At 39.7% G+C, this 22,965-nt stretch overlaps 3 protein-coding genes across 3 annotated transcripts in view; 1 reads left to right on the top strand and 2 right to left on the bottom strand.

Moving 5' to 3' along the window:
- Positions 1 to 5,129: 5,129 nt before the first annotated feature.
- LOC100694410 (transcriptional activator protein Pur-beta) lies at positions 5,130 to 8,803 on the bottom strand. The gene has a single exon (XM_005451441.4). The coding sequence runs from the start codon at positions 8,356 to 8,358 to the stop codon at positions 7,441 to 7,443; it is 918 nt and encodes a 305-aa protein (XP_005451498.1). The 5' UTR covers positions 8,359 to 8,803; the 3' UTR covers positions 5,130 to 7,440.
- A 149-nt stretch (positions 8,804 to 8,952) lies between these two features.
- Positions 8,953 to 11,336, top strand: h2az2a (H2A.Z variant histone 2a). Its single transcript, XM_019365876.2, has 5 exons — positions 8,953 to 9,095; positions 10,047 to 10,124; positions 10,239 to 10,352; positions 10,478 to 10,607; positions 10,727 to 11,336. The coding sequence occupies exons 1-5, from the start codon at positions 9,093 to 9,095 to the stop codon at positions 10,786 to 10,788; spliced, it is 387 nt and encodes a 128-aa protein (XP_019221421.1). The 5' UTR covers positions 8,953 to 9,092; the 3' UTR covers positions 10,789 to 11,336.
- Positions 11,337 to 20,552: 9,216 nt separating this feature from the next.
- The window catches only part of hs3st1l2 (heparan sulfate (glucosamine) 3-O-sulfotransferase 1-like 2), a 30,164-nt gene continuing 27,751 nt past the window's right edge, over positions 20,553 to 22,965 (bottom strand). Inside the window, exon 3 of the mRNA XM_003444446.4 lies at positions 20,553 to 21,951. Within this exon, the coding sequence (XP_003444494.1) occupies positions 21,286 to 21,951 (666 nt within the window). The 3' untranslated portion in view covers positions 20,553 to 21,285. The remainder of the gene's footprint in view (positions 21,952 to 22,965) is intronic.

The following is a 22,965-nucleotide window of genomic DNA, read 5'->3' as shown; positions in this document are numbered from 1 at the left end:
GATACAATAGAGCATTACTACAAAGCTGGCACATTAAAACTGAGTCGTTCATGTTGTTCATGAATCACTGAGGCCATATTGAGGGCTTACTGAGAGTATGAGGTGCCTTTTCCAGGAAAACATTCAATGTTTCTGATCATTTTATTTAGAAATTGTGAAACTGGAAACGTAATGACGTCTCTAGTTTGGTCCCGCAAAGCTCTGACTCTGGTCTGGCTCTTATCATTTCCCCAGTGGCAGTCCTGACAAATCCTGATGAAACCAGTCCAGACGTGCAACACTCGGTGTTGCAAAGCAGTGCATCGCATAGAAACGTCACTCTGAGCTCAACCAATTCACTTACATGCAGCTGAACTGTTAGTAACCTCATGATTTCACCTAGCTTGGCTCCGTAAACACAACCTCAGCTGATGATTAATATAAACTTCATGAACTGAGTTTTTTGAACAGAGTAAGATTTCCATCACCCAGAAACCAGAAAAAGCCAAGCAGCTTCCCATATACATGTTCACCACACTGCACTGTGCTTTAGAGTAATATAAAAAGGCTCAGTTATATACTTGCATATGATATTAACACCGTATAACACAGTACCCTGCAAAAGTCTTGAGCCATACCTTATTTCTTTTTATTTTGCTAGGAAAATGTGAACGGTAGTCTTCATGAACTGTTATCCAGGCTTCTCAAAGGAATTCAGAGCTCTTATTTGTATATTGAACTTGTATTCCTTTCTCTCTCAAGATGATCCCGTGCTGCTCAGTAACATTGAGTCAAGTCTCTCACTGATAGGGTTCCATTGTGCGTGTGTTTTTCTCCATATGCTTTTGCTGTATTGGCTGAGGGTTTGGGATCATTGTCATTCTAAAAAAATGAAGCTGTTGCCAATCAGATGCTTTCCAGATGGTAGTGCATGGTGGATCATAATCTGATGGTAGTTTTCTGCATACACTACTGGCTGAAATGCATTCCCAAACCATGACAAAGCTGTACTCACTATTGAGTACAGCTAAGTACAGCTGACCTCCTCTGAACATTTTGATGATAATTTGAACCAAATCAATAATTTCTCCATATGTTTCCGTTGATTTTCTGGCGGTTTAAGTGACTGGAAGCGGTCACTTAAACTGTTTCTGATGAGGCTTTGGTGAACGAGAGATGGATCAGCTGAAGGTTTAGATGCATCTGGATCAAGATTCCAGTCTATCACAAGGTTAACACATAAACAGAGACAACCATACACACAGCAATTTTAGAGCCACCAATTAACCAAACAACCTAACAGTCTTTGCAGTGCTACAGGAACACTTATATATTTATAGGGTGGGAATTTGAATCCCTAATCTAGTTTTCATCTGTTAAGGTTCAAAAACTTTGGGAAGAGATGCAGGAGGAGATGCAAGTAACCACACTGGTCCAAGAGGTGAAGTCAAACGATGATTTTAATGAACACGCGTGGGAGAATGAGCTGACCCTGTACGCAGACAGCATCAAAATCTCATCTCAACAACTTCAGAATACAGTTTTATGCATCGGGGTATTAGAACGCCCCCTCAAGCGTCAAATAAACACAATACAAACATACGTCAAATCAAAACCACAAACCCTCAGTTAACTTTTGACACATTTTAAAAGAACATTTGCTTCCATCTTCTTCCAGGTGCAGTCCCTGCACCCACAGCGATGACATAGCTGTTAAACATCCTGTACTTGCATCAAACCGTCACATCCACCGACATAAAAACTGCAACCCTAGCAAAACTTGCTTAAACTTTCCCCTACAAAAATGAACTCACTGTATGTGTGTGCGTGAGTGTGTGTGTGTATGTCTGTGCATGTATGAGTGTGCATGTGTTACCCTCGCTTTGCACCTTATTTGACCTCTCTGCTTATGCAACCAGGCTGAGGCCATCCTGTGTGTGATGATCTTGACTTATATGTAAAATGTATAAAATGTAAAATGTAAAAATTTATTAAACAAATGCTTCAATCTAATACCACTACTTAAAACTTAATAAAAGGTATACATGAATAAAAATGATAAAGAAAAACAGAATACAAATGTATTGTAAGCGTGTGCAATCCTTCAATAACTCATCCTCACAGTAGATTGGCCAATCATAGCGCTAACCAAGAGCTTGTAACCCTCAAGAGACGACTTCTTGAGCCACAACTAATTTAAAGGCACAAAAATGCAATGTGTATAAAAAATGATCATAGGTGCACCTGCAATGACAGATTATCATATGATTATACTGGCACCTGTAAATAAAGCAAATAAAGGTTAACATGAAATTAATACAAACTTTAAGGTCATATCAATAACTTCAATAAATGCGTCAATGCAAATGCTTGTTATATGATTATGATGCAATAGCAATAACAAAATAATGAAACTGGAAATAGCAAAATGAAAATAATAAAAATGGCAGAAAAATAACACCTCATTTCCTTACACATCCAGTAAGGGTTAGGCCCCTCCGCACTACCTAAGCATGTGCATGAGATATGTAACTGAACCCAGTATGGCTCGGACTCGGACATAACTGGAATTAACAAGGTCTGCGTCAGGTGTTGAGGAACCAGGACACACTGATGAAAAGTGATGAACTGGAAGAAGAAGGCATAAGTGGACAAGAGATGAGAACAGGGCGCTGTTGGAATGCTACTACACACACACACACACACACACAAATATATATATATGCTATGTTGCAATCTAAAGTGATATCAGAAGTCATTCAGGGAGCAGTTTCATTGCGAGTTATGTTGTCATTACCAACAGGCGCTTCATGTGTCATGAAACAGTCATTAACTCATGATGGATTTTTAGATGACATGCCTCTGGTGACCTTTGTTACATCTTAAATTGAACTTAAACAAACGCATAAGTCTGTTCTAGTTAACAGACGACATGGTCTACCTCCTGAACCATCCTGGTGTGAACGTGTACTGTAAGGAGATTAGCTGGAAACTAAATGAATCCGAATATACCACATATAGAGGAATAAGACCTTGGTCATATGACTTATTATTGGAGATTATGTATCAGAATTTCAGGAGAGGGACCACACCTCCACACGCTCCTTCCGGTTCTCATCTATATAGGTTCACCCACTTCTGCAAGCTGTTCATTCTCGTTTACGTGCCCCACCCTCCCTCCTTATTCTCAATTCTTTAACTTCTTTACTTCTATTTAGTACATGGGGATCTGCCAGGCCCGGGAGCCGTCGCCAGTCCCCTTTGAGGCCATCCCCAAACCGCAGCTCAATTCATGTCCAAGCATTCATCTTTACCTACTAAAACGCTGTCAAACCTAAAATGAGGATGTGGGCCCAGCTAGTGAAATGCTTTTTCAGCTCACTGGTTAGCGCTGTATTTCCCCCCCAAAAAACAAAGAAAATGATTTAAGTCACATTGGGTATTGTAGGTAAAAAAGAGTCAACTCATTAAAAAAACTCATTTTATTTCAGAAGTCATTAGGCTTGTATTGATATCTATTTTCAGGAATGTTTTTTTTATAAGATAATAATAAACTATAATAAACTATCATGTTATTTAACATCACTTTTCTGCCTGTGTGGGTTCTCTTCAAGTACACCAGCTTCCTCCCACAACCCAAAGACATGCATATTAGAATAACTGATGATTGGCAGTAGATCTGAATGTGAGCATAACTGGTTGTCCGTCTCTTTGTGTTAGCCTTGTAATATACTGGTCACCTCTTCAGAGTGTACCCTACCAAGCTTCCAATGACAGCTGGGACTGGCTCCAGCCCTAAAATGGAAACTAGATAGATGGATGAATGTTGTTGCTTATCTTAATCTGCCTGTTGGAAGTTCATTATTATTATTTACTTCTTCCTGTCAAAGATTCAACAAGGCGTTTGAGACATTGCTCAGAGATTTGCATCCATCTTTACATGGCAGCACCACACAGTCGCTATTTTTTGATGACCGCACATTGCTGACTTTGCGACATGGTGTGCTATCCTGCTGGAAAAAGACATCTGGAGATGCATATGCTGTAGTCATAAAGGGATGGAAATGGTCAGCAACAATGCTCAGATATGTTGTTAAATGACGATCAGCTGGTGCCAAGGGGCCCAAATTAATATATAAGGCATGATGGATCCATGCTTTTATGTTGTTTGCAGCCAATTCTGACCCTCCCACCTGAATGTGGCAGCAGAAATCGAGTCTCATAAGAGCAGGCAACATTTTTCTAATCTTCCACTGTCCAATTTTAGTGAGCACCTTTGCAAAATAGTTTGTTTACTGTTCTGTAGCAGTTTCAATGTTCAGTATATTGCGCATTTATATATGCTTGTCCACATATCTTGGTTGTAACAGTTGATTATTTGAGTTGCTGTTGCCGTCCTATCACCTCGAAGCAGTCTGGCCATTCTCCGCTGACAAAGCATTTTCACACAGAGAACTGGATGTTTTCTGTCAAATTTTCCATCTATCAAATGCATTATCATTGCAGTTGATACTTTAGTGTAAAATTTATTTCATTTTGATAAAAGATAGATGTGTTAAATACAGATTATGGACACCTTGCTTTATTCTCCCATCCTCACGACTCGTGACGAAGGGCTAGAAACCATCGTGCTAAACTGAATTGTGCACAAAAACGGACTCAGCCTTGACTTGTTGCAAGAGAATAAGCTGCAGTCATACCTATATACTTAAATAAAATAATAGAATACTTCTTCTATTGCTGATAAAGGGCTTCAAGGACTGATGTGTCATAACACGTCATATCATGTAACTCCACAAATTATAAAATGAAAACATTGTTAAATCATCCTGAAGCTAAAGCTGGTAACTGTATCAGAATAATAAAGGTATTTCTAAGTAAATTCTCTCCTCACTGCTTCTTAAAAATCTGAATATTTGATGGTTTTCTTATGATATTAAACTGAATATCAGGTTTTAGACTCCTGTTCAATCACACACAGCATTACAAGGACATATTCTTGAAGTCTGGATATTAATGAAATCATTTTTGATTATATTACTGATCAAAAATGTAATATATGTAATATATTTTATATGGGTGAGGTAGTAAGTCTGTTATTTGTTGTCTGTCTGTTGTGTTGGGATAAAATTAAAAAAACACCACGCCTCTCCTGAGCAAAAAATCTTTTTTTTATTTCTCGTTGAAAGGAACTTGGTAGAATACAGCAGAACACACATGACTGAAACAGCTGCCATTTCACGTAACACAGTACAGGAAGAAGGATGTAGTTCAATCGCATGTGTAATATCATATATAGTATACTCATATCAATAGAAAAGAAAAAAACTATTGCTCCCAGGTGTTTATTTTTTTCATATGGCATTTCTCTGCTGTGTTGAAGTGGGTAAAGTAAAATTCAACGAGAGGTTTTACACACCAAAGGAAATGGGACAATGAGAGTGACATTTCCCAAAATATGTGGGAAAGTTGTGGCTTTTTTTAAAATTAGGCTGTGAAGTAAACTTTCTTTTGTCTATTGCAATGCAGAAATAAAACTTTAAACCGCTCTCAAAAAATATGGATAAATACCATTATACAGCAATCAGAATATGCAAAAGAAAAGAACACAAGGCAGCTCCGCGTAAGAGCAGGCATGCAAAAATGATCATATTTTTAAAAAGGAGCACTAAAGACAAAATGACGATGATTTCAGGTGTTTATGTTTGCGTCATATGGCAACTGATGGAAAGCCAATTCATGACAAAACATGGGTTAAAAGGTGTGGACTGAAATGAGGGGACAACTCGATGCTCTGTAAAGTGAACTGGAGTGCTGAGTGTTTGCTGACAAACTACTTCAGTGAAGTTGTTTCTATAAATTGCTATAACATACTCTGTTATCAATTTGTTGTACTCTCTTTAATTTCCTCTAAGGAAAAAAAAAGACATGTTAGGAAAAAAGCAGGTATGAAATATCACCCTGGACATTTGCATCCAAGTTTAGTGTTTTAAATAAGCCACTTTAGGCAGCATTATCTATTAAATGTCTCGTATTTCTAAGACATATTTTAATATATCTCTTTTGAAAAATAATTCTATCTATACTTGATCTTTTTTAGTAAGTAAATCTCTTCCAGTATATATATTTTTCTTTATGTTCCTTTAGGTACAGCACCCCATTATGGGTTTTAGTTTTCCAAAAGCACCTAATTTATGTTACAATCAGACTGAATAGTACTTCAGTCATTAATGGTCTGAGTTCAAGATTAGAGGATCCAAATGGTGAACCCTAAGTGAGTCAACAAGATCAATACCCTTGAGACTGTAGCTCAAGCCCGGCAATATTAAGCTTTTTTAAATTCGTGACCAGTGCTACAGGCCTGAGCTCACTGCGTCCCCCTTTGAGAAAAAGGTCACAGGGGTCAGACGTGGCCATGCATCTTAGGAGACATCATCAGTTGCCACAGATGGCTCAGCTGCAGCAACTGGCTGACCAGATCTGCACCCAGAACCTCTTGAGGATGATGCACAGGCACAGGTAGTGCTGATATATATAGATATATACCCCAAAATACAGATGGGACTTGCCAGCCCTGAGACACAACGAGCCACGTGTGAGTAGGCCACACCGCAATTCAGCTATCGGAGCAAGAAGTCAGCACCTGAGGAATGCCCAGGAGGGAAAGTGGAAGGGTGCAAAACAAGGAGAGAGGAAGGGTGGGAGGTCATTTGAACACATTTGGATTGTCTGTAGAATCCAAATGAGTCGTGTGCTTGTAACAGATCACCTTACAGGGAACCTCACTGGGCTGAGAGGATGTCCGGCGATGCCAAGGGTGCCACCCCACTCCCATGTAGCTGAAACTGTGGCTCTGAGCGTTGTGGGTCTGTCTGGGCAAGCCGTTCATTACAGGTCACTTTAAACAAGAAACACACACAGCCATGGTGAACGGTGCAGGTGCTCTGGCTCACTGGCACACTGCACCTGCTGGTTTGGGTATGTCACATGTTTCACACTTCCTTATTATCATCACACAGACTACAGGTCAGCGCCAGGTGAACTCTTACCATTAGATGTCAACTAGAAAGTGGTACCGGTAATCTACTGCTGTGTCTCTGCCAAACTTAATTTGCTGGGCTACATGTGAGGTCATATGGACAATCAATATATTTATATTTTTATATATATAGATATATATTCATATATTTTTTTAAATCAAAGGGGAAATCTCATACAGGAGCTGACTACTGCAGTCTGCACTCAATTAGCTATAACATCCACCTAAACTTTATAACATTATTCTCTTATATAGACAGTAATTTCTCAGTCAAATATACTTTTTTTTTTTTAATTATTTAACTCCGGATTCATTTCATCATGCACAGAATAGTCGTTCCTCTCTCTCCGTTTCTCTGTTTATATCCAGGCTTTGCATCATGTTGTCAGCTCCATCACAAATAGCCACCACTAATCTCTCCATCAATCGTCGTCCACATCGTCTCCCTCCGACTCCTCTCCGGCTCTCCTCTCGTACATCTTATCCCGGTGCCTCTCCTGGATCTCTTTCATTTCCTCGGCGTAGCGGCTGAACGCTCCCCCGAACTTGCTCCACGCCTTGAAGGGGATTGTTATAGAGTTTCTGTAACTGGGCTTTACTTCGCTCACCCGCAAGAAAACTCCATACTTGTTGGATCCAACGTCAAAGAAGAACCGCTTGGAGTCCACCATGATTGAGGTGCCCTCCGGAAGCTCGCTGTAGCCCCCGGCCCCTCCGCCACCGGCAAGCTCTTCCTCATCTCCCCCGTAGTCGTCTATCAACTTGGCCAAGGCGTCGCGGAACTCTATTAAGCCTTGGGCCGGGAGTGCGATGGTTTGTCCGGCCTGCAGGCCAGCACCGGGGATGCCACCCACTCCGACTCCGAAACCGGGGCCTCTATTGACGGTCTGTCGGATCCGGAGAAACCGTCCCCGCTGGTTCTCCTTTAGATCGAGGTAGTATTTTCGGTTCTCACGCACCAGGAACTCGCTCTTCAAGGCCCGTCTAGGCCCGGTGTCATCCCCACCGGAGGACTGAGCAATCTGCTCCGGGGTACTAGGCCCAAGTTGGGCGTAGTGCTCTATGAAATCCCCCAGGTAGTCACGGAACTCGGCCGCAACTGACATAGAGAGGGTCAGCCGACTTTTGGAGCCCCCAGCTCCGACCTCGGCGATTTTGATGAACCGGCCTTTGGCGTTCTGCTTTACATCAAGGTAGAAACGTTTATTCTGAATGTCCAGCCGCTTCGACGCCAGTTCCTGGGTCTCCGGTTCCCGCTGGTAATGCTGAAACCCGCCGCCTCCACCCCCTCCGCCACCGCTGCTGCCACCGCGCTCACTACCACTATCCCCATCCGCCATCTTCGCCACCAGCAGCCCGTTTTCTCTGCGTATCTTTGACCCCCACCCCCCTTGTTACCGAGCTCACGGAGGCAACCGGACGCTAACTGCTGAGCTCCGGTTGGCTGTTGTGCCTGTCAGTTAAAACATCAGATGAAAAGCCCAAGTTTTCATTCGCTATTTCTCCTGCCTGTCAAGAAAACGTAACGGCTTTCCAGATGACATTCGAGGAGATACTGTATTTACAATCCATAACTGCTTATCGGTTATTTGTACTGTATATTCACTGGAGTAGATGTCATTTAGAGATCATTTTACAGCCATAGCTAATTCATGTATGACGCCAGTACAATAATATAAATGTTTGGAAACGTTATTCGTGTCCTTGCACTGAATTTCATAAATTAATCCCAGCTATAGCCCGCTTTGTTATGTATTTTGTACGGTTTTAGGATGGATGTCCCTGGAAGGACACTCCACACACAAACACACGGTCCCGCCTACTTCGTGGTTTCGTGCGCAAAGACGGGCACGACGAGCTTAGGGTGGGGGATGGGTGGAATTTCTGCAAAGGGCAAGGCCATTGGTTTAAACTGAGATTCGAAGTAACAACGCGCTCTCCTATTGGCTTTCTCGACTCCCACGAGGGGTTGCATGCAAACGATTTGCGAAAAGGTTTATTGTTTCTTTGCTTTCGGGAGCCGAAACTGTTTGGAATCTACTCAGCGCTACAATCAAACAACGCGTCGGGAAAAATGGTATGCGAACTCGGGCTAATGCTCAACGTGTCATAGGAGATATTGTTGGTTTTTTTGCTTGAATAACTGTGCAGTTGTAGAAAGTGCTGCTTTGAATTTGAACTGGGGAAATCCGCGCAGAATGTGTGTGGTTAACAAGCTTGCTAAGAAGCTAACTGACAGCTAAACCGTTAGCATTATCGTTACCGTAAGAAGTTCGATTTGTGTGGATTTTCGGCTAAAAGTAGAATGCTGTTAAGCTTTGAGTGTTTGTTGCGAGTTGTTTTGGGGATATTTACGTATTTTTCGAGGTGGGTCGCTCATTTAGGAGAATAAACTGTTCTTTGAGTCGGTGTAGCCTCTGGATGGTGCTTTAGCAGTAACTGCAAGCTAACTTTAGCTAGTTCGTTGGCTTAACGGCTGGTTAGCTGTTAGCAGCTGAACAATTCTTTTAAAATAAGTCTGCAGGTGATGCAAAATTAGTAAAGATGACTTTTTGTTTTATTTGAGTCCAACTTTTTGTCAAAATTTCTGAATGAAAACTTGACCGCTGACGGTCTTAAGGCGGCGCGTCTGTTTTGTTTGTCGCGGGGTCACTGCCAGCAACCCGCTGACAGGTTCTCGTATTTTTTACGGAACGGAGTCGTTATTGGCTCTATTAAATCGGTTATTTTATCATTAGGATGTATACTTGCTGTTTCCGGGGCCGGTTAACGTTGCTACTTTTCATTTCTGTTTTATTTTTGATTGGCGGGAAAGCGACAACTGTTGAACCGGGCGTTTGTAACGTAAACTACTAGAACAATAACACGAAGAGCTCAGCGGTGACTCTCTAATTTATTCAGATTAGATTTTGCTATGTCACTTTAACTGTTTTATTTTTCATTTAATTCAAGTCAGGCGTATTCGTTTCACATTTGCTTCCACTTTCTGATTTCATCTTCTTCTTTTCCGTTTAATTACTCAATGTAGGCTGGTGGCAAAGCAGGAAAAGACAGCGGCAAAGCCAAGGCGAAAGCAGTGTCGCGCTCCCAGAGAGCTGGTCTGCAGGTAAATGTCATTCATTTGTCGTGGTGCAGTTTGTGGCTTTCCTGCAGGTGTTAAGCCACAGGAAGTTTGCCTTTTTAAAATTTGGACCACTATCTTGCGTCTGTTTCCTGACAGTTCCCAGTGGGTCGTATCCACAGGCACTTGAAGACTCGCACAACCAGCCACGGTCGTGTAGGAGCCACAGCAGCTGTTTACAGTGCTGCCATCCTTGAGTACCTCACCGCTGAAGTAAGACTTCCCATTCCCTCCATTTTTAGCTTTGTTTTGATTAACAGTGTAACTTAATGTCAGCGTTGGTTATTTTCTCTGTAGCTAATTTTTCTGTTGGTATGAATGTTTTTCTTTTTTTCCAGGTACTAGAGTTGGCGGGTAACGCCTCCAAAGACTTGAAAGTGAAGCGTATCACTCCTCGCCACTTGCAGCTGGCCATTCGTGGTGACGAGGAGTTGGACTCCCTTATCAAGGCAACCATTGCTGGAGGAGGTGAGCTGGCAGTTTTCTGGACTGATTAATCCGTATCTTATATAGACCATTTGTGTACAGATTGTATTCTGTTTGCAGATATATATGTAGATCTCATGCACATTTCCTTTTGCTTTCAGGTGTCATTCCCCACATTCACAAATCCCTCATTGGGAAGAAGGGCCAGCAGAAGACTGCATAGATGCCATGTTGACCAGAAATTTGGGGGCTTGGGCTTTGAACGGACCAGGAGTTCACCTTTGTTCTTTTTTATTATTATTATAGCAAACGAAGAGTGATTGTTAGCCTTTGTGTTTGTTATATTTTCCAATAACTAGATAAAAAGTACAGAAAACCCCTTAAAGACAGTAAACCCTTTGTATGTTAATGTAGAGCGTTTGACTGGGGAGTTAATGATTATTTGAAATGGTGGCAGTGAATTTGTTTGATTGGCCTGGCTCTGTGTAATGTTTTATACTGAAAAAACAAATTGTTAAACTGTTTTTTATATAAAAGATCTTGTTTTGTGGTTATTTTCTCTGAAGTTACGATATTTACTATGACACATTTTTAAGGAGAATTTCTTTTTTGAAAGTAAATTGGATAACAGCTAAATGGTAAGATGGTGCTCTTTTCCTTTTGACTTACTGTAAAAAAAATTTTGAACTGCACAAGAATAGTGATGTATTAAAAGTTACTTTTTTTTCTTACATCAAAATGAAATATTGAAAGCAACGTGTTGTAACCGCCTGCTACAGTGTTTTGTCTTAATGTTTACAGCAGTTGAAAAAATGTGTTAAACTTGAAACTACATATTAACAGTGTAATCCTCAGCTAATTGGGAAACACTGATTGTAAACTTGTTGCCTCACTGTGGAACACAAGTCCTGCCATTTGTCAGCTACATATCACCACTGAGTACACTTGGTACTCTGATACTGGGAAAATAATTAGAGGTTAAATAATCAGTGCTGAAGACATTTGCCTACACTACCAAAATATATAGGCATACTAAAAATATATTTATAATCCCTTTCTAAAAGTCAGTTTCATTTTTAAAGTTCAGATTTTGGAGTCTTTTTTCCTTCTTTTTTTTTTTTTTTTTTTTTTTTTTTAAAGCTGTGTTCAGGGAAATGACTTTGCCTATTTTATCTTTGAATAAACACCATTGGCATGTTATCTCTGACTTGGTTTGAAACAAACTCATTTGTAGAGACTAGGACGTTACGTGTGACGCTGCAATACATGAGCATAACTCCAAATATGCTTTCACATTGACTTATAGTAGTATTTTGGAAACTCCAGAGTGGTTAAAAACAAGACTGTGTGCTCTAATGACTCAAAACAGCAGCACTGGCTAAAAGCTTTCTGCATAAAAAGAATTTCAGAAAATTAATGTTAACATAAAATCCAGTCAAAACTGAACTGTAAAGCAGCTTATGTTTCTGAGATCTTACTCAAATTAGAAATTTCAAGTGGTCTCAACACAGGTTCAGGCTTTCATGTCAGGAGGGTGAGTCCCTACTATTGTCAATTACTCCGTACGCTAAATAAGCCTGTTCTTTTTTTACATTGACATTAATAATAATTTATCCTACAGCTAAATATATCTCCACTTTGAAAATACCCCAAACGGAAAACATGGGAAAGTTTTTTAAAACTACAATTCGTGTATTTCAGTTTATATACCATCAGTTCTCTTAACATTCTTGTAAAATTACTGACAGTTGTTTTAATTGCATGATTGTTATGCTTCACTAAAATAGAGGGTTTTACGACATGTGATCAGATATTTAAACCTGCTCTAAAATCCATTTAAAAAACCCAAACATTTAATAGTGATGCAATCACTGCCCACTTTGATAGGAACCCCTGTTCCACTATTTGTTATCTCAAATATCTAATCACACACCAGCAACTTCATGTATTTAAGCATCCAGACATTGAGAAGATAACCTGCTCAACTGAGCATCAGAATGGAGAAAAAAGCTAATTCACCTTTGAACATTGTTGCTGGTTCCAGATTGGCTCATTTCAGTATTTAAGAAATTTCTGATCTACTGGAATTTTCCTGCACAACCATCTCTAGGGTTTGCAGAAAATGGTTCAAAAAAGAGAAAAGTGCCAGTTTTCTTTGTCCCACTGACAAAGTGGACAATAAAAGAATAGAAAAATGTTGCCTGGCCTGATGAGCAGAATGATGCTTCTGCTTCTAAGCATCTTGTAAACACTACGCCACGAGTATTGTTGCTGACCACATCCTTTATGATCACAGCATGCCCATCTTCATATGGCTCCTTCCAGCAGCATAATGAACCATCTCACAAAGCTCCGATCATCTCGTACTGGTTTCTTCATCACAACAATTTAATGATTTAATGTACACAAATGGCCTCAACAGTCACCACATCTCAATCCAATAGAGCACCTTGAATACATGGTAGAACTGGAGATTCACATCATAGATGTTTGGATGAAAAAGTTGCAGCAACTGCCTGATGCTGTCATGTCGATGAGGACCAAAATCTGTGAGAAATCTCTCAGCTCTCAGAAATCTCTCAGACAAGCCTCTCAGCAGTTTTTTGAATCTCTGCCACAAAAAAATTTAGTCAGTTTGAAAGCAAAAGATGTTCAGTCCCAGTACTAGTAAAGTGTACCTAATAAAGTGTCTGGTTAGTTTAAATGAGATATCCTAATAGAGATTCTTTTGATCCTATGTTTTAAAATGTAGTTACGTACGCACGGACAACTAGAAAGACATAATATATAATATTATATAATTGCATTATATAATATTATTATATAATGCAATGTAACAAAAAAAGCACATTTAAACCCAATATTTCTTCAGTTGTTATACACCCACACACTACTTTCACACTACTGCTTCAGCAATCAAAACTGGATATTATTATATTTGTAAATATTTTGATTACTTTCTCTTTGTCTCTAAAATTAAAAATATATGGTTATTTAAGTGAGCACACATATACAACCCAGGCTGATGTAGAATATAATTGTAAATGAACTGTATTTATTCTCAAGAACAATACTATATTAGATAACATCCCGCTTCCCCATATCATTTAACTGTAATGGTCTCAGTTTGGCTCATGATGTGATCAGCTGTGCTGTGGACAGCTTTCTACAAAGTTTGCAGTTCCTTTGTAAATGCAAGTTCTGTATAAGTTGTCTTTGGTGATATCTCCTATTTATTTACTTCAAGTTACTCTGCATCTTAGTTCTGACTAGTTTAGTTTAGTTCTACTAAAGTGGAATTGCTGAATAAAAATAAAACGTAGTCATGTATTAATTATAGAAGAAGTGAGAGTTTCAAAAGGGATCCTCCCTCTCTGTTAAGTTAAACCTCATACCGCTGTTTTCAGCTCAGCTGGGGAGAGCACACACCTCTCATGAGAGGAAACATTTTTCTAGAGAATATAAAAATAAAATATCGAATAATTTTTGTGACACAAGGAAAACTATGGCATTTTTTCATCTTTTGCTTACAAAACCATCACAGTTTCTCTGATCTGCCTCACTCCTGCTTCCTGTTATTTCCCATTCATTCACTAGATGTCATCAGACTTCTGTTCCAAGTCCTCTGTCCACCATAAACCATCTTACCTTTCCCTGATTTTCCCAATAATTATCTAAATATTTGCCATTTTCTTTCTCCCATACTAGAGTACTAGTTGAGTTCTCAGTCACTGCTCTCATTCCTGATCATGCCTGTATTCTGTGACTATCTGAGGGCAAACCTCTAGAGAATAGAATAGAACTGAATAGCCCTTTGTTGTCATTCTACATGTACAACGAAATTATGGGTGCTCCACACCAACTGTGCTGGAATAAAATATAAATAGTATACAGCGGGAATAAATAACAAACGTGAGACATATAAACAATTAAGAGGGATACAAGCAAAATAGGAGAAATATATACCGAAACAAGATGCACAGTGCTTAGAAGTAGTGCAAAGAAAAAAGACTTGGTCTGAGGTGTTACTCATGAGTCTGGAGGTTTGGGACCTGATTGAGTTATGTATTTTTCACATGTTCCTCACTGCATGTGGGGTTCATGTCAATACCTGGGAACGCCTCCCTGCACAAACCATGACAAATACACGACCAGTTTATTGAAATCATTCAACACTTTGGAGAACATGCTTTTGGCTTTCTTGGTGAGAGTTGAACTGGCAAACTGGAAATGCTCGGCCATTCTGACTGATGACTGTGACCATAATCCCATAGTTTTTCACAGGACTGCTTAAGGATAGCTGTTGCCATATACTTAGATGAACTTAACCCAGCTTAAGTCTCAATGGGAAGCCTTGAGTTATGGCTGTCTTGATGTCATCTTGGTGTGTTGATGCCAGACATGAAGATCAAGGGGTGGATCTAACTGCACAATCATATGATTTTATGCTACTTTATTATTCTTTTTGACACTAATAGGCACCATAATATCCAAAATAAACAATATGCATTGCACTCAGAAGTAATGCATATTGTCCATTTTTTAATGTATATTCTAGCCTTATGTTTCCAAATAAACAGAGAAAGCTAAGTATTTACCCAGTCATTAAAAACCTCATTTTTTTGCAGTGCTTTTTTATTTTTTATAATCCCTTATGACAAGCTAGTTTTTATGTTTTGTATCACCACAACACCTCAGTGTCGTGCTCATCTCATTATTTCTTTTGCAGTTCCCACAGGCTGAAGCGTCAGATAATATCTTTTGAACTGCAAATTACATGGAAGAGACGAGTGATGAGACGGCAGAGGATCAATCACCTCTCTGGGTGACAGGAACAGAAAGCCAGTTTATTAAAAAAAAAAAAAAATCACAGATACTTCTGAACTTTTGTTTACTCATGTCTGACTCAGAGGTGTAATGACTCTGAAATGATGAAACGCGTTGCTTCGGATGTGTGGTGGCTCACAGTCTAATAGTGAGGATCTTATTACATTGCTAACAGGGCTGACCTTTGCAGACAGTTCTCTAATACACCGAGACAGTTTTTTTTTCTCTTTACACGACAAACCTCAACTGAGTCACGGCGTTTTATTATTGTTTGCCCATTATCAGGTCCAAATGAAAGTGAAACAAAACATCTTTCAAATCAGAGTCAGGCTGTTGATGCTTCTCGAAATACATGCGTTACCCTTTTTTTAAAAGCAAAAGATTGAAGGCAGATGCTCTGAAAAGTTACAAATTTTAATGAGGAAATTGCAAACAGAACAAGTGAGAATGATGCAAAAACAAACTCCAAAATAATTCTCTCAGGGGCCTGGCTCAATCTCTTCCACAGGATAAATCTGCAAGGATCCACACTCAGATTTTTCATTTAGAAGTAAAAGAATCAAATCACTCGAGAAGTGAGATTCCCAAAGTAGTTCAACCAGACCTTCAAATCAGACTCTGCTCCTCTACCAGGTTAATTAGCCTGGAGCTCAACACAAAAGTCCAAATCTCCATAAAACTTGACTCTCAGGTTCAATGCTAAATATCTCCCCAGGCTCCACTCTCCAACTTTTCACACTGTTCACCAATAGTTCTTGCAGATGGGCTTAGAGCCAGCCTTCTCCCAAAGCAATCAGCTGGCCCTTCAGGAATAAATCTAAGCTACGAGCAAAAGTAAGTAAGACTGGAAATGGGAGCCCAAGTGATACTACCAACAGCATAGTACAACAAACTGGAAGTGAACGAAAGAAGACAGCCGGTTGTAAATACTACAGCTGATAGTGATGAGAGACAGCTCTAGTTCAGGTAGCCACACCTACTCCTGGGAGGAGGTAAGTAGAAGTTTTTCTGCACATACATGCCCACTCACAGAGGATAGCAAGGGGCAGATAGAGTTGTTGCAGGGAGACGGAGAGAAAGGCAGATCAGCACCTCGAGCACAAGAGGCCTTAATGTCCTGTGGTGCTGTATTTAAGTACGGTTATGCTTTGAAAAGTATACATTTATTAGGTGAAATAAGTATTTGCAATCTGCTCCTCTTTTCAGAAAACACTAGCTTTTATCACTGTGAAGGTGAATTGTACTAACCGTTTATGTATAAACATCCACACTTAGCTCAAGACTGGACTAGTATTGGCCAGAATTTCTTTATATTTTCCACAACATTCTATGGACTTCCATTTTCACTTTTTTCAGACCGTGATCATTAAAATCTACATCCACATTATCCCTGAAATTTGAAAAGGTCTCCAGTGAACAAATATCCTTGAGAATCTTTTTGGATCCTATTTTATTTGTTTGCATATCGCATATAAAAGTGCAAATTTGTTCTTCTTTTGGCCTGATTCTTATTGCTGCCTGATTTCATCATTGTTCAAGGTTCTTCCTCTAACCTCCCCTGCACAGTGTTTTATTTTTTGGTATAATCTTTGTTGTCTTTTAATAATTTCTCTGTATTATTGTTGACTCTGAACTGAGCTGAATAATAATAAATTAAACTTAACCTTTTTGACACACTTTTTCCCCAGCAAGGACAGGCATGAAAAGTCTGTAAATAAATGTAAATAAAGGTTTTCTTTCGAAGAAGTGTCACTACTTTTCGGAAGTGGAAACAAAATGTTCTGGACAAAACAAGCCAGTGATAATCAACCGTCTCTAAGACCTGGTATGAATAGTCGCATATTGAGTGACTGAGCTCATGGGTGGATTAATTTAACATTAATATCTTTATTAGGTTAGAATGATCAGAAAGCCCATGAAACCTGAGAAAAATGTTTTTTATTGTGTTTATTTGCTTTGTTTTGTTTTTTGGCAGTGCATTTGTAGCTTTGATTTATACTTCTTCTGTGATGTTGTAGTTCCCAAATGGTGCAGAGGCACACTGCTGTACCTAGAGATTTTGTGTCAGTCTTAAGTACTGCAAGTGCACAACAAGTAATGAATTACATTTGAATTTGCCATATTTGTACACATCAAAGGGTGTGACTGATAGCAAGGAGGATCACACCATGTGCGCGGGTGTGAAATGGATCACTTTCATGTGCACAGTGAGCCACAGTTTACTCAAAATTGTCAGTGTTATGAAAGGTTCCAGCGCTGCAAATATGCTATCAAAGGTGCCTTCATCTAACATTATAATCAGAACAAGAACTGATTATATTTCAGAAGACAAAAAGTATATTTTTTTGCAAAACTGAAAACAGCTGTGGCTTGAAATGTTGCACACTTTCTTATTTTAGAGATACCCAGAAGCTCAGCCTCTGGGCCTAGATCTGGTCATACCCATTGCTGACCCATTGGTATGGCCTTACTGGGAGAAAAGTGGTGGACTAATCAAAATTTCCATCCTTACAGCTGATCATGTGGCCATAAGGAGCAGCATTACTGTAAAACATCTGTAAAGGAACTCTTTGATTACCCTCAAATATGACAACAGATCACTCCTTTACCTTGTCCATCAAATCTTCTAAAATAAACCTGATGTTCAGACTTTCAGGTAAAAAAAAGTTGGTTGTCAAGCAGCTGCAAACTCAGGAACTCCAGCACATGAAGTAAAGTTTTCTGTGATTGAGAGTGACATCAGATGTATTGTCCACATGAGTGTGGGCCGCTGTGGGAACACATGAAAGCCAGAGCTGCCTCACATCTTCAAAGAGTAAGAATCATTTGTTTATTCTTACATCTCCCTTTGTCTCCTTCTTTCCAGTTTTCTCCTGAGGATGGTGGGAGTGTGACAGCCAGAGGTCAGCCTTCAGCTCCCATTATATTCTGCAGTGCCTGAAATGCACCACAAAAAACAGTGACAGCTTGCATGGTAAGAATTCACAAATTCTTTTTCAACTTGTTTCTATAGTTTTCAAACATAGCAAGAGTTATGATTCAACCTGTAAATTCCTGAAGTTATTTCATGTAAAAACACTTCACGCCTGCTAACAAAGCATGAAGGATTCCACATTACTTTTTCCTTGAAGAAAGTGAAATAAGGACTAGGCTGTTAGTATCAGTGGGGACACAAAAAGCAGCTCCTCAAGATATTTTCAAGTAAAAAATTTGTCACAGTATCATTATGTGTTGTTATGTGATTGACGTGTGCAGAAAGTGCAGTATTAAGACAACAGAGAGACACAATACTGAAACAAAAAAGAAATGCAGAGATGGTTGATTTAAAGCTACACTAAGCTACAGTGTAAATTAACCAGGTACTAAATAAGATGCTTTAAACTCTTCTTGGGGTTTTTTCTTGGTGTTTTGAAATAAAAAGTAGCCTGTTTCAGCTCATGTCTTGGTTCAGAAGAATGCATTCAGTATCACTCACAATGTGCTGCAGAAAGCAGCTATTTATGGTGTAAAACAACAGCTTAGAAATAATTTTTTTCATGTGCTAACTAGTTTATCTGAATTAGCTTTTTCCATGTTTTGACTGTATTATTCATTTGATTAAGCACACACAACCATTCATCCAGTACAGTTTGCAGAGGGGCCGTCTCAGCTCACAGTGGAGAAAGGATATCTAGAGTATACCCAGGAGTGTACAGTGCAGTCAGCCAAACACAGGCAGTCCTAAAATATTCACAGTCCCTTTCTAGAAACTATTTAATAAAACATTTAAATAAAAATAAACATAAACATAAATAAATATTTAATAGCGGAATAATTATCATATTTAATTTAAATGAGGTATTAAATCTGCTGGTTCCCAGTTGTTAGGATATGCTATATTGGATATATAGCATAGTCTATTGTCCTGACAAATTATCTGAAGAGACCCTCATCACCTTTACACTCTCAAAAAATAAGGTAAGCCCATTGAAGCACTGACCTCTAAGGTACCCTTTACACAGGGAATTTATCTGTATCACACAGAACACTAACCGTCTTAGAGAAACATATTACTGCCAAATTATGATCAGCGACTCACATAACTTACATCTATGATGAAAATAACACACAAATTGCATCCTAATATTGGAAACATACGTGTATCTTTTTGGCACTCAAAATTAGGATATTCTGATGCTGGCCGACACCCCAAACACTGCTCATTTATCTATAATGTACCTACCTGCCCTACTATCTTTGTACTTGTTTCTGTGTCCGATCCCTCCTCCTTCTTTCTCTGTTTGTCATCCTCTGTCCAGGGGGTACCAGAGAGATCTTCCATGTATGGGAGCCGCGATTGATCCTCAGTCGGGGCTTTCAGAAGCAGCCTCACACAGCCTCCAGTCTACTTCTTTGCTTTTCTGTCTTTTTTCTGTCATCTTCATTATTAGTAAACCTTTCAGTACCTACTTTTGAGGGTACAAATAGCTACCTTGAAGGCCAGTAATTAGCTCTAGGAGGAGCTTTTGTGTAAATTGGAACTGTAGAGACAGGTACAACAGAATACTGCTTTGATCTGACATGCTGTGCAGCTACTACACAGTTGTTATTAGTTGTTATCCAACGAAACACTTATAGATTTATACCTTTTACTTCTAAATTATTAAACAATTTTACTTAATTTAATGTTAAACTCTGCCTTTTGGAATTTACTTTGAAAGTGTATAAAACTAACATCAAACTAAAGACATGTCTGGGTTAAAAGCACCCTGGATATCCTTTAATCACAAGGCTTTTATTTTATGTACTGATGCCATGACTTGTCAGCCTTTTAAGTCTCTCCAGATGAACTGGATTAAGGTAAGAAAACCATTTGGCCTTGAATACCGTCAGGAGCTAAACAGCCCTTCTGGTGACCTACAGGTGTCGTTCGTTGCGGTGTGGTGGTGAAACTGAAGGTAACACCTACACAGGAATAACTTAATGATGAAAAGAAATGTAGGCTTGCTTTGATCTTTGATGTAAAGAACATGTTCAATAGACACTGACAAGGAACATCTTCATCCACTTCGAGGGAGAGGTGTTTCCAGAGAGGCCTGTCAGTGAGCCTATATCACCGTGTCTTTATGTTTGACATTTTAAATCCCTTTAAACCTCGTAGCTGGAGTTCAGGGAACAGACTTTAGGACTGAAGACATTTATTAGAAGGACATCTTAAAAAAAAACACAAACTAGCAATAGCACTATGCTGGCCTTGAGCGTAAAAAAAAGCAAAAACAAGTTTTCAGTGAGCCTCTTCCAAAAGAACTCGTGAGCATCTATTCAGTAAAATAGCCCAAAATAACCATCAGGAGAAAATTAAAATGTTTTGCTAACACAAAAAGTTTGACAGTTGTTCAGAAAAATCAAAGCAAGGACTTGTTTTCTCTTTAAAATCGTTTGCATTGAACCTTGATTGACTTTTTATGCAACTGGAGTTCATAGTGCAACAATTAATGCAACCATCTTTTGACCACTCATCTATTTCTACGTCACATCAAAGTCGTCACATATTCTTTTAATGGCCCACACATGAGAACTAACAGGGAGTTAGTTGTACTTTCAGTTTCAGACTTGTGTATGGCACGGCTGTTGTAGCTTCAGCAAGTGAGGTTTTCCCTGGAGGCACCAACATGGTCTTGGTAAAGGTTTATGTCGGCTACGGGTTCAACATCAGCAGTTTGTTTTCTCCACATGTGCTGCACATGTTGGCCACATTCATACCTGAGTAGGTATCAACAAAAAGAGATTTTTTTTTTAAATGTTCCCACTCATCTAGCTAGAAAAACACAGTTTTATCTCTCCCTCTGCGTCCCTGAATGTGTCGGCACTGTTCCGGAGGCGTTTCATTGTCACTGTTGCTCTGCTCAATGGATCAGCACCAGGCAAATGACCTCCCCACCATTTCAAAGAATAACTTGTTTGGCTTTCTGAAGTACCGACAAAGCTTCTTCAAGGCTTGGCCACTCAGTGGAGCGTGTGGCCTGCCTTTAGACTCGTCCAGGCACTTGTCGTGTCCAGCCGACAGGAGGCAGTAGAAGCCCTTGGTGGTGTTGTAGTAGAAATTGCTCGGGTTGATCCTGGGCGGCAGGTCCAAAAACCTCTCTGCCTTTCTCAGCTCAGGGAAGGGATCCCGAATAAGCGCATCTCCGTCCACCACGTGGATCTGCTCCCTGGGGAAGACCTCCAACCAGCGGGCAAGGTGCTGGTGATAGAGGCTCCTCTGCAATGCCTTGTATCCAGGATCAATGTGGCCCTTGTGGAGTAGGAGCTCCTCTAGGGGCTTGTAGGGCTTGTGTCGTGTTAGGCGGTTGTGCAGAACCTGGGTGTAGTCAGAGATCAGCCTCTCAGCTGGGTCCCGGACAATGAGTAGCAAGCGGACAGCAGGGTTCATGTCTGAAACTCGTGCAGGAACCTGAGGAGCTGCGAAGTAGCCTGGGGTCTTTTCCACTGTCAGTTGACCCGGGACGGTGAAGGGCATCTGGGCTCGGTACCAGGCCAGACCTCTGCGGTAGTGCTCCTCCACATTGAAATAATGCACCTGTCAGAGGATGCAGAAGGTATTTAGTGATGTAGATGAGGAAAAAAAAGCAGGTCTTCATTTTTATACCACTTGTTGACACTGATGTTTTGAACTTTTAGTTTGTTTTGAACCTTTAAGGAAATTTTAGGGACATCTAATAATTTCTAGACCTTTTTACCCTCTAAAACACTTTCAGCTTTTTTCTTCATTTAGTCCCAATCTTGTCTAAACCAGTCTATTCTTTGGCACCAGCTTTCTAACTTCATAGTCCTCATCTTAAACTATCCTGATTAGGATTTCTCTCAGTGCAGCTTTTCAGGACAGGCCCGTCATCATTCATCATACTTACAAACGTACATAACAAACTACACAGAAACTCAACTCTCTTTGCTCTGGTTTCTTTACTGCACTGAAGAAGATGCAGTACGTGTTTGGCCTGAACTAAACTTTCAGAAAATCCTCATGCATTTGATAATTAGACCGCCTCTGTGCCCTCTTGGTCTTGCCTGAGTTGCATCTCCAACTCCCTGAGTGCGGAGTTTTACACTTTTACAGTATATATTTGCACCTGGGGCATTTTGTTAGCTCCATTACCTTGAGATTGAATTTTTTGCTTCAGTGCAGCTCTATATTGTTAGAGCTGAGTCTCTTAATACATATTTTCTCAGACGCAGAAGGTCTACCCACAGTTACAATCATTATTACTTACTGAATTTTCAACTAATTTTCAAGTACTATGTTATTTTCTTTGCTTGGAGTTTTCAAATTTTCCATGGCCAACCAATGTCTGGTTCTTGGCCTGGATTTTGCCACTTTAAACACAAAATCCTGCAAGCTTCTGGAGGTTGACCTTGCTATTCTTTGAATACCATCAGAATCAAGTGGTTTTGAGGTACACTGATGAAATTTGTACAGTTCAATAAAAGCAGATTTTTTAAAGGATATACAAGTGAAAAGAAAAAAATGTTGATGTGAGATTTCACAGAAGGGCTTGAACAAATACTTTTGAACAAAAACTACAAATGAATTTTT

Source organism: Oreochromis niloticus, linkage group LG12 (genome assembly GCF_001858045.2).
Source record: "Oreochromis niloticus isolate F11D_XX linkage group LG12, O_niloticus_UMD_NMBU, whole genome shotgun sequence".
Lineage (NCBI taxonomy): Eukaryota > Metazoa > Chordata > Actinopteri > Cichliformes > Cichlidae > Oreochromis > Oreochromis niloticus.
Note: the sequence above shows the minus strand (reverse complement) of the source record. Positions and strands in the feature narration are given on the sequence as shown.